The 10669-nt window shown below is 43.5% G+C and overlaps 1 protein-coding gene and 1 pseudogene across 2 annotated transcripts in view; one reads left to right on the top strand and one right to left on the bottom strand.

The window, feature by feature from the left end:
- Positions 1–8800: 8800 nt before the first annotated feature.
- Positions 8801–10171, bottom strand: LOC105521747 (annotated as a pseudogene).
- Positions 10172–10310: 139 nt separating this feature from the next.
- The window catches only part of ZNF326 (zinc finger protein 326), a 36074-nt gene continuing 35715 nt past the window's right edge, over positions 10311–10669 (top strand). Inside the window, exon 1 of one of the 2 annotated variants that reach the window (XM_011956041.1) lies at positions 10311–10463. In XM_011956041.1, the coding sequence (XP_011811431.1) occupies positions 10448–10463 (16 nt within the window). In that variant the 5' untranslated portion in view covers positions 10311–10447. The remainder of the gene's footprint in view (positions 10464–10669) is intronic. The other variant, XM_011956042.1, reaches the window with a different exon arrangement.

The raw sequence follows: 10669 nt of genomic DNA, 5'->3' as shown, positions 1-10669 counted from the left end.
CAAAAATGGAAGAGAGAAGAAAAGTTCAGGAATGGGAAGGGGAGCCACTACAATTTATAGAACAGAAAGCCCACAGATATGCTATTAAGAAGAAATAGAAATTTGAGTACTTATTGAAAAATATAAAAAAGTAGTTCCAAAAGAGGAAATAAAATAAATGATTACTGTTATTAAACATTGGGAAGAGGAGGATAATATGAGAGACGTGCTCATTTTTATACTGTGGAATTAACTGCTATTGACTAAAGTTGGTAAACTAAGAAGAGCAATATATAGTGCAATGGAAGTAAACACCACGTGATCTCATACCAGATGAAACAAGGAAGTTTTTCTCTGCAGAAGAACTGGAGCTGAGCAAGAAGGGGAGGGAGGAAAGGCTATTGCTTTTCAATGGAAATTCTTTTATACAATGTGATTTATTACCACATGCACAAATTATTTGCTTTAAACAAAAGATGATGTATAGGGTAGTACCAGGACTCCTACTGGACAACCTGGTATGACCCCTTTTTTGGGCAGCACCCACCCAGCTTCAGTTATACAAGCAAACCGGCGAACTGCCTAACCCTTCATCCACATTACAATGTGGTGTTTTGTTGGAACCTCACTTGTGAGATAGTGAAAGGAGCAACCGTCTTAGGTTTTTGATTTGTAGGAAAGGCATTAAAAAAAAGAACTTCCTTTGTTTCCCTGGGATTAAAGATTAGGAAGATTTCAGTTGCAAAAAAAAAAAAAAAAGAAATTGGCTGAAAGATGTGTCCAGTTGTCTCTGGTTGCAAAGTATTGGCAATCAGTGGAAATCCTCTGTGTGTTTCCTGTGTTTAGCATTTATATAACATGTTTCAAGTTTAAAAGCCCTTTACTGTCATTAGCTAATTATCTCCCAAGGGCTGCAGGGTAGTTAGAGGAAATGCTGGAACCAAGCCAGTTTTTAGAGCTGTAAGTTGTATACACACATACAACTGTAGCAGCCCTGATTCAGGGTGTAGTTGTTACACCATTTCCCACACATAGATCAATCAGTTAGTGTGTGGATATTCAATCTCTGAAGTTCTTTTTCTAGACTTCACATTTTCTTCTTAAGAAGTACAACTTACTGAAACAGAAGAGCACTCATTCTAATAGCACCGCTCCTAAGTGTCTTGAAAATAAACATTGTTGATAGTTTTAGGTTCATCATCAAATCAGAATCCCTGAAGTGAGACCTGAGTTTGGCACTGGAGATGTGCCCTGGGTGATTCCAGCGAAGAGCCACTATCAAGAACCACGGACTTAAATGGCCAATAGAGGTTCCCCACACCCACCATCAATAAGTATATCGCCAAAAAGAATGAAACACAATATGTGGCTGCAGAGAACTTTTTATACACGCTAATCATTAATAAATATTAAATCTTATTTTATGCCAAATATATATATTTTACATTATCAAAGTGCTCAAGAAATTTGGAGGATACAGAAAAATAAATATGCATGTATATCTAAAAAGTCATCACAAAGAGAATCATTGTTCATGTTTTGGAATTATTCTTTCCATCATTTTATTTCAATGCTTTGTCTTTTTTTTTTTTTTTGAGACAGAGTCTCGCTCTGTCTCCCAGGTTGGAGTGCAGTGGCCTGACCTTGGCTCACTGCAACCTCCACCTCCTGGGTTCAAGCAATTCTCCTGCCTCAGCCTCCCGAGTAACTGTGACTAAAGGGATCTGCCACCACGCCCGGCTACTTTTTGTATTTTTAGTAGAGATGGGGTTTCACCATATTGGCCAGGCTGATCTCAAACTCCTGACCTTGTGATCTGCCCGCCTTGGCCTCCCAAAGTGCTGGGATTACAGGTGTGAGCCACGGCGCCCGGCCTTTTCTTTCTTTCTTTCTTTTCTTTTTTTTTTTTTTTGAGACAGGATCTCACTCTGTCATCCAGGCTGGAGTGCAGTTGCGTGTTCACAGTTCACTGCCACCTCGAGCTCACAGACTCAAGTGATCCTCCCGCCTTAGCTTCCCAAGTAGAATAGCTGGGCACACACCATCATGCCAGACTTGCTTTGTCTTTTAAGAAAATTTATTGACATAGCAGTTATCAGATTCCATATTGGCTCCATACACCAATAGACCTAAGCAGTTTTGTATCTTGCTTTTCAAATTTGCCATTATAATAAGCATTTTTCACTGTTTCATGCTTTAAAAGTCATCTCTGAAAATGAAATGAGGCAAACAGGAAAAATTATATCCGTGATTACACCAAAATAGAAATACAGGTACTTGCAGAGCACAGGCCAACAATATTCTCTGCTTTGGTGTCCATTTAGAATCCTTCAGATCAGCAGAAACTAGAACTTGAACTCAATTTCTGTAGCCACATTCTGACTATATTTGGTGTGTGATGCCCTCTACTGGCTGTTCTAGGATGGTGCCTTTTCCGTTTGTAAACTGTTGTAAGGACTCTAAAGAAAGGGGGTTTAGATTATGTCCGTGCTTGTTTGAATGTTCTGTGGCTGTATTTTTATTTATAGGTGTCGCCTTCATGTAGAATTGAAGCTATATGAATACAGGAGCTGGCTGTGTGTCTGTTTCATTTTTTTCTTTCAAGAAACGTTTTTAAAGAATCTACCACATGCCAGGTATGGTGCTAGGAGGCTGGAGACACAAAGATGAAATCTCCTCCTTCAAGTGGCTCATTATCTTAACTACTGGGAGAGACACAGTCAGGCAGCGGAACCTACTCAACATGCCTTGAGTATTCCAGCAGAAGAACTTGATTCTCTGTAGACAGTGGTCTTTATCTAGAAAAATCATCCTCTCCAATGAAGTGTCCAGCTTTTGGAAAAACACACGTGGCAGAGTCAGGAAGAAATGGGACACCGTCTTAGCAGGACAGATCCAGCAAATCAATTCTGGCAATCAGTGGGGTTGACAGATGTCACAACCAGCTTGCTCTCAATATACTTGGTAAATTAAAATTTATGATGGAGTGCGACGCAAGAGTAAGATAAAATGAATGGCAATAAGTCAGAGTTGTAATTGAATTCCTATAGGGAAATAGACTTCATTTTCCAGAAAAGTGTACTTTATATAATATGTAACCAATGAAGGAAGGTATAATTACATTTTGAAAGCACTTTGTATTTAGAACTTTACCTTGCTTTCTTGGAAAACAAATTCATATAAAATTAACCAGTTTTTTTTTTTTTTTTCAAATCTGAGGAAGACCTGGAGCATAGGACCAAGCATTCATGATCACTTACATAGTTACCTGATATGTATTAATAGTTCTGTTTGACTGCATTATGCACAATTATATAAAAATCCTCTATAGATTAGCAAGGTCTCTCTCTCTCTCTCTTTTTTTTTTTTTTTTTTTTTTTAAACCTGAGGACCCTGATGATGGTATTGACTCCACAAGGTTGGCTCCATACACCAATAGACCTAAGCATGACTAAACGGTATCATAAATACGAAGCCAGAATTGCTGATTGTGTGGTCTTGGGTGAGTTACTTAACTTCTCTTCAGTTTTCCTTGTTTGGGAAAGGATATAACCTACCTTATTGTAAAGAAATAGGCTTGTAAAGTATCCATCAAAATTCCTAGTAGAGCACAGTAGGTACGTCAAAATGACAGAGATGCAAGCTTAAGCTCTGGAGCCAAGCTGACTGGGTTTGAATCTTGGTGCTACGCTTTATTCGCTTTGTGACTTTGAACAAATCTTTACCTTTCTGGGTCAGTTTCCTTGTTGATAAATTGAGGGTGATAATAATACCTACAATCATAGCATTGTTGAGCAGATAAAACGAGTTAACACCGGTAAAGTGCTTTGGAACATTTATGAACATATAGGGCTTAATAAGAGTTAATTATAATTTATATTGCTATTCCTTTCAGCTTTTAGAGACACTTGCATCTTTTTGTAGTCTATATTAACACCAGGGAGAGACATCTTCCCATGTATAAAATAACATTTCACTCAATGCTGTCACACCAGCTGTTTTCAGCAGTTTCCCACTATTGTGACTCTGTAACTAGCTCTCCTTTGATATGACCTCAGATCCTCAGTAGAAATTAAGTTTGGCTGTTTGGTTATACAACAGTAATAGTTAGCTCTTGACTTCCCTCTCTGAGCGTCTATGGATTCTCTAAAGAACACGGAGGAAGATGGCTGGGCGCGTTAATCTCAGCACTTTGGGAGGCCGAGATGGGCGGATCACGAGGTCAGTAGATCGAGACCATCCTGGCTAACACGGTGAAACCCCGTCTCTACTAAAAATACAAAAAATTAGCTGGGTGTGGTGGCGGGAGCCTGTAGTCCCAGCTACTCGGGAGGCTGAGGCAGGAGAATGGCGTGAACCCGGGAGGCGGAGCTTGCAGTGAGCCAAGATCTCCACTGCACTCCAGCCTGGGCGACAGAGCGAGACTCCATCTCAGAAAAAAAAAAAAAAAAAAGAACATGGTCTGGTGGCAAATTAGGAAAGCATCGTGTAATCAAGACTCTCCTTTGCAACTCTATTGTCACCTTCTCTCCAAAGTAATTGTATGACACAGTGATTTTCTGCAGAAGAAGTTCTGAGACCTCATTTCAGTCTAAGTTTTTTCATCATTTCATTGATGCTCCTCCCCTTCAACATACATAGTGACAATTTGCTATGTACAGGCCATACAAAGGGTTGCAAAGAAGGGTCGCCACACTCAAAGAGTGTGAACAAGGAGCAAGGCAAGGATGTAACTAATTCATTCACTAATTATAGCAAAAATCCAACTGTGAGAACCACTTATAACGTTACACAGAGTGAAGGGGATTCTGATTAAGAACTTTGGAAGAGGTTTACAAAGAGGCAACACTTACATTGAGCCTGAAGAATGGCAAAGCTTTGAAGAGGGGAAACATGGTAGAGGCAGAGTTCAACAGGAGCGAAGGCCGGGAAATGTGAAATACACAGCTTGTTCGGGGAACAGCAGATGGGCCTGTGTTGTTAGAGCGGAAGGAATGTAGGCGGAAGGTTAGGAGATAAGGAACAAAGGTCCCTGGCTCCTCAGGGAGTCCACTCACCTAGCTCTTCTGAGGTTCCAGGGTGGGGCTTCTCTGACAACTCCCTCAGGATCAGGTCCTAGGTGTAACCTCACGTTTCCTCCTTCTCCCAGACGTATTCTCTTGACCTCAGACCTATGTTCTTTTACAGCTTCACATAAAAACCCTATGTTTTATTTTACATCGGACCTTTCTGGTCTGGCATTATTTACCTGCCACCTGTTGTAAAATATATATATGGAAGATGAAATGGCATGAGACTTTGTACAAAGCATTGGCCCTTTAAGATAAAAATCTGAGCCTAACAAAGTAAGAGCAGGTCAGGCAGCCTAGCTAGACTGTGGGGGGTGGGGGGCAGTGGGTGGGAGAGAGATAACTATGAAGTAAGAAAATGATGCTTGGTACATTGTTGGTGTTCAGTCAATATTCATTGAATAAATGAATTAGGAGACAGCTTGATAGACTCTCAAGTATTGTGGGGTGTCTCTGCAGTATGGCCATCTGCCTCTGGAACAGCACCTCCTATTTGGGAAAGAGGAAGGAAAGAGGAAGGAAGGGGAGAAAATATATGTGTATTCTGGCTCTCCATGCATTTGTGCCAAGGTTAGGTTTGTTCTTGAGTTAGGAATCCCTTGTCTGGCAGTCTTCTCTTTTAGGGAAGAAGGGCGTGTGTGTGTGTGTGCACAAAATCATTTCTTTGCCAGAAGGTAAACTGGGAGAAAATGATAAGAAAAAAAAGCTAAGAACATTCAGTGAGAACTCAGTTTTCTTGGTAAACATATATATATGGCAATTAAGATGCAAAGAAGTCTTGATTCTAATCCCAAAGAGCTTTTAATGTGGGAAGACATAAAGCCAGAGTATTTAATGCATGTGAGATAGTGCAGGCACAGAACCCAAGGCCTTGTTACTCCACATGTGGCTCCACGAGTGGCAGCACCTCCTGGAAGTTTGTTAGAAATGCAGTCTCTCAGCTGGGTGCAGGGGCTCATGCCTGTAATCCCAGCACTTTGGGAGGCCGAGGCGGGCAGATCACGCGGTCAGGAAATCGAGACCATCCTGGCTAACACAGTGAAACCGCATCTTTACTAAAAATACAAAAAAATTAGCCGGGTGTGGTGGTGCGGGCCTGTAGTCCCAGCTACTGGGGAGGTTGAGGCAGGAGAATGGCGTGAACCCAGGAGGCGGAGCTTGCAGTGAGCCGAGATTGCACCACTGCACTCCAGCCTGGGCGACAGAGCGAGACTCTGTCTCAAAAAAAAAAAAAAAAAAATGGAAAAAGAAATGCAGACTCTCCAGTTCCATTCAAGATTGACTGAATGTGATTTTGTTGTAACAAGTCCCTAAGTGAATCATATGCATATTAATATTTGAGAAGTACTGACCTAGGGGGTGGGGATGGGATCTGGGACTGTTTCTTAGAGGAAATAAATCCTGAGCTGTGTTTTGAAGATGAGTACGGTTAACCAGGTGGTGTTCCAAGTAGAGGAAAACAACATAAGCAAAAGTTCAGTGGTATGAAAAAGCACAGGGGCGTTTTGGGAACCTGTCGCCTAAAACTGCTAATCAAAAAAGAGAGTGTGGGAGAGAGGAGGCGAGGGAAATGCAGAGAGATGACGCAGTTCAGGCAGTGGCCAAATCCTGCTGCATGTGTTCTAGGGTAAGGAGCTTTGATTAGACTTAATCCTTGATAGAGATGCATGATGACATGTTCAGATTTGCATTTAGATCACTGCAACCCTGAGGAGGCTGAAAGGCAGAGAGATTAATTAGGAAGCTGAGGCAATAGTTTTGGAGAGAGATAATGAGAGTCTAAACTTAGGTTGTGGCAGTGGGGATGAAGAGGAGGGGGCAGGTTTAGGACATTTTAGGAGCTAATAAACAGATGAAAGGCTTCAGAATGGATTGGAGGTGGGAGAATGAGGGAGGGCTGAGTCTTGACTAGATGACTCGTAAGCTGGGATTAGTGCATGGCTGTTCATGATGCCACTAACAGAGATGAAAGGATACAGGAGGATGAACAGGTTTGAAATTATGAGTTCGGTTTTCAAAATGTTCAGCTCAGGTGAATAGAAAACATGTATAGATGGTCTCTGACTTACTATGGTTTGACTTTATAGCTGTGTGAAAGTGACATGCATTTAGTAGAAACTATAGTCCAATTTTGAATTTTGATCTTTTTCCAGGCTAGTGACATGAAGTAGGATACTCTTTTGAAAGGCTGGGCAGCGTCTCCCAGTCACCGACGTAATCACAAGGGTAAACAACTGATACTCTACAATGTACTGTGCTGCCAGATGACTTTGCCCAACTGTAGGCTAATGTAAATGTTCTAAACACATTTAAGGTAGGTTAGGTGAAGCTATGATGTTCAATAGGTTAGGCATATTAAATGCATTTTTGAATTGTGATATTTTCAATTTATGAAGGGCTTATTGGGATGTAACCCCATGTAAGCGGAGGAGTATCTGCATAGAAGGGAAAAAAGGAGGAAACAAGAAAAGGATGGAGAACAGGGTGAATCAATCAGGATGGAGGAGGAAAAAATGCCCTGCCCATTTTTGGGGCAACACAAATACACGTAGTGTATCTGTGAGCTTTTCTTGTAGTTGTATTTCCAGAGGTTGCCTTCGTGGTTCCAGCAACTGGGTGGACCCTGAAAAAAAGTAAATAATTTGATTCATGGTTTCCTATCTGGTGATCAACTCATTGTTGCCACTGTTTGCTCTATGAAAAAAAAAAGTCTTTTGATCTGTGGTTCAAACTGCTCCAATGTCAGTTTGTCTTTTTCCAGATTCCTGAATGTATAAATAACTTTGTCCATGTCGCAAACACTGTTTCCAAAGTGGCAATAATACAATCCAGTATGTGTGTGTGTGTTTCTAGAGGTCATCCTTCAAGCTCTGGATGACTCTTCTGCCACAAATCTCACCCATCTGTGAATGTTACAGCTCTTTTATTTGCACCTTAAAATTCAGAACTAGATCATAGCCTGTCTCTAAAGTTATTTTTTCTAGACTTGACATTTTCTCAAGGAGTACAGGTTACTGAAACAGAAGAGAAATTAGTCCAATAACATCTCTTGTAAATGTCTTAAAAATAAACATTGGTGACAGTTTTATCAAATTCATTATCAAATCAGAAACCCTGAAGTGAAACCTGAGTATTGGCACTTACTAAAAGTGCACTGGAGGATTCCAGAGTAGAGTCACAATCAACAACCACTAACTTAAATGGTCAAGGGAGACCCCACCTCCGCATCACTAAGCATATCTTCAAAGAAAATGAAACATAATATTTGGCTAAAGAGAACTTTTAATAAACACTAATCATTAATAAATATTAAGTCTTGTTTTATGCCAAATATATATTTTACATTATGAAAGTGCTCGAGAATTTGGAGAATATAGAAGAATACATAATCATGTGTATATAAAAAGTCATCACAAAAAGAATCATCGTTGGTGCTTTAGAATTCTTTCTTTTTCTCTAGGCAAGAACTTTAATGAATTGAACTGTTACCGACAACATAAAAAACCAGTATAATATATTAAAAATTATCATTTTATTTCAGGATAAAATTTATCATGTTGGCAACAGAATATGTCCTGCCGACCTCTAAGTGGCTGGCATAGTATATCCACCCCATGACAGGCCCACTGGGACTGTGGTGAACATGCCTGTACCTCAGTACAAAGTCCCCTTTCCCTGAGAAATGTACAGGAGAGATGAAGAGCGTGTATCCAAAAGGAAGAGGCAGAAGCTGGGTGCTCTGTGCCCTGAGCTCAGAACTTCAGGGGGATGGCCCACTGCTTTGGGTCACAGTGCGTGTCAAAGCTCAGCTGCACCGTAGCCTCCATGGCCTGAATCTTGGCGGCGCTGTCCCAGCACAAACGCTTCATCTCGGCCTGGCGCCGCTCACCAGGCCTCTCAGTTGGGGCCTCTACCGACCGGCGGGTGTTGCAGTACAGGTCGTGGTCAGCGTTCACAAGCTGTCCAGGCGCTTTGCATCCAGCTGCCGCCGCCGCCGTCGTTCTTCTCTGTGCCTCTCGGTGTCTGCAAAGCACTGGCGGAGCTCTTCGGCGATTTCCACGTTGCTCAGGTCACATTCTACCTCTGCATCTGACTCGATCTCCATCTCTTCCTCTTTGGACAAAGCTTGGTCTTGTCTTGTGGATGCCTGGATCCTACTGCTGCCATGTGGATGCTGCCCAGACCCTCTGAAAAGTGAAGAACTGCAGGGGGAGTCCCGCTAGGCCACATGATGGTCACAGAAGGACTGACGATACGCAGCCTGGTTATCGTAAGAGCTTTGGGGAAGAAGTGCAGGAAGGAAGTACCATGGAAGACTGAAACAGGATTCCGCCGCCTTCCTGTAGGCATTGTGGTGGCTTTGCATCCAAGCCATTGCTTGATGGTAATGTTGCCAGTATCTTGCATATACTGGATGAGGATACCAAGGCCTGGTAGCTTTTGATGCTGATGCCTTCACCGCTGCCATCTCCGATTGTTAAAGTCCAAATGGGTGCCAAAACTTGTGGGCATGCAGCTTGCAGATCCTGCGTGGTGGCCAAGCAGGCCATATTTTAGAAATCTTTCCAGGCAGGTCGCGTTGGCTCACGCCCGTGATCCTAACACTTTGGGAGGCCGAGACGGGGCTGGGAGTGGGGGGATTGCTTGAGCCCAGGAGTTGGAGACCTGCTTGGGCAACATGGCAAAACCCCCATCTCTATAAAAATAATTTAAATTTTTTTAAAAGAATTATTATTTCCATTTATTTCAATGCTTTGTCTTTTAAGAAAATTTATTGACATAGCGATAATCAGACTCCATATGCAATTTTGTATCTTGCTTTTCAAATTTGCCACAGGGTTCTAAAAACGTCTCAGACTTCTGTGTCTCCATGGAGGAAACTCCGCAAGTACTTACAAATGTTATGATTAGTCATCTGTAGCCAATACAAAGCAAAAGGTAGGCTTGCAGTTTTATTAGTTAGGGCAGGAAGAAGGCATTCCAACCGGCTTCTTTCGCTATTGCCAGGTTCAAACATGGCGGGCCGCAGCCGGCCCTTCCCGTACACTCGGCTTGCTTTCCCACAACCCCTGCCAATCTTTTGCGCTCCTTTTTCACCTTCCGTCCCCATCAGCGGCTCCAGAGGGTCAGCACCTCCGATCATGACAGCGGACCTGCTTCCCGCCCCCACGCGAGGGCCCGCCCACCAGCCCGCGCCAGCCAATAGCAGGCCGCGCCGGGAGCACTGGTAGCGCCGGTCGGCCCCGCCTCCCCAGCCTCGCTGTGGCCTGCGGCTCCCGGGCTGGTAGCGCCTCTCTCGGTCGCGCGGACTGATCGTGTGGAATCGCGGGTCGCGGACGCTCGCCGCCGGCCATAGCTCAGCCTAGCGCCTCCAAGGCCGACGGTCCCCAGCCTCTGCCATGGACTTCGAGGACGGTAAGCACTGCCTCTGGCTGGTCGGCGCGGCTGGCGGGAGGCGGGGTGGCCTGCGCTGGGGGTCTGTTTACCGTCTCAAGATGGCCGTGTGGGCTTTGTTCTGCGGGCCCGGAGGCCGCCGGCCCGCCCGCCCCGGGCCCAGCGCCCGGAGTCGGCCTCTTTGGGGACCCGCGCTCCCCGATTCGGCCCGCTCGGCGCCCGCTGCC

Source organism: Colobus angolensis, unplaced genomic scaffold (genome assembly GCF_000951035.1).
Source record: "Colobus angolensis palliatus isolate OR3802 unplaced genomic scaffold, Cang.pa_1.0 Scaffold41, whole genome shotgun sequence".
NCBI classification, from domain to species: Eukaryota; Metazoa; Chordata; class Mammalia; order Primates; family Cercopithecidae; genus Colobus; species Colobus angolensis.
This window is presented reverse-complemented; position numbering and strand designations above follow the sequence as displayed.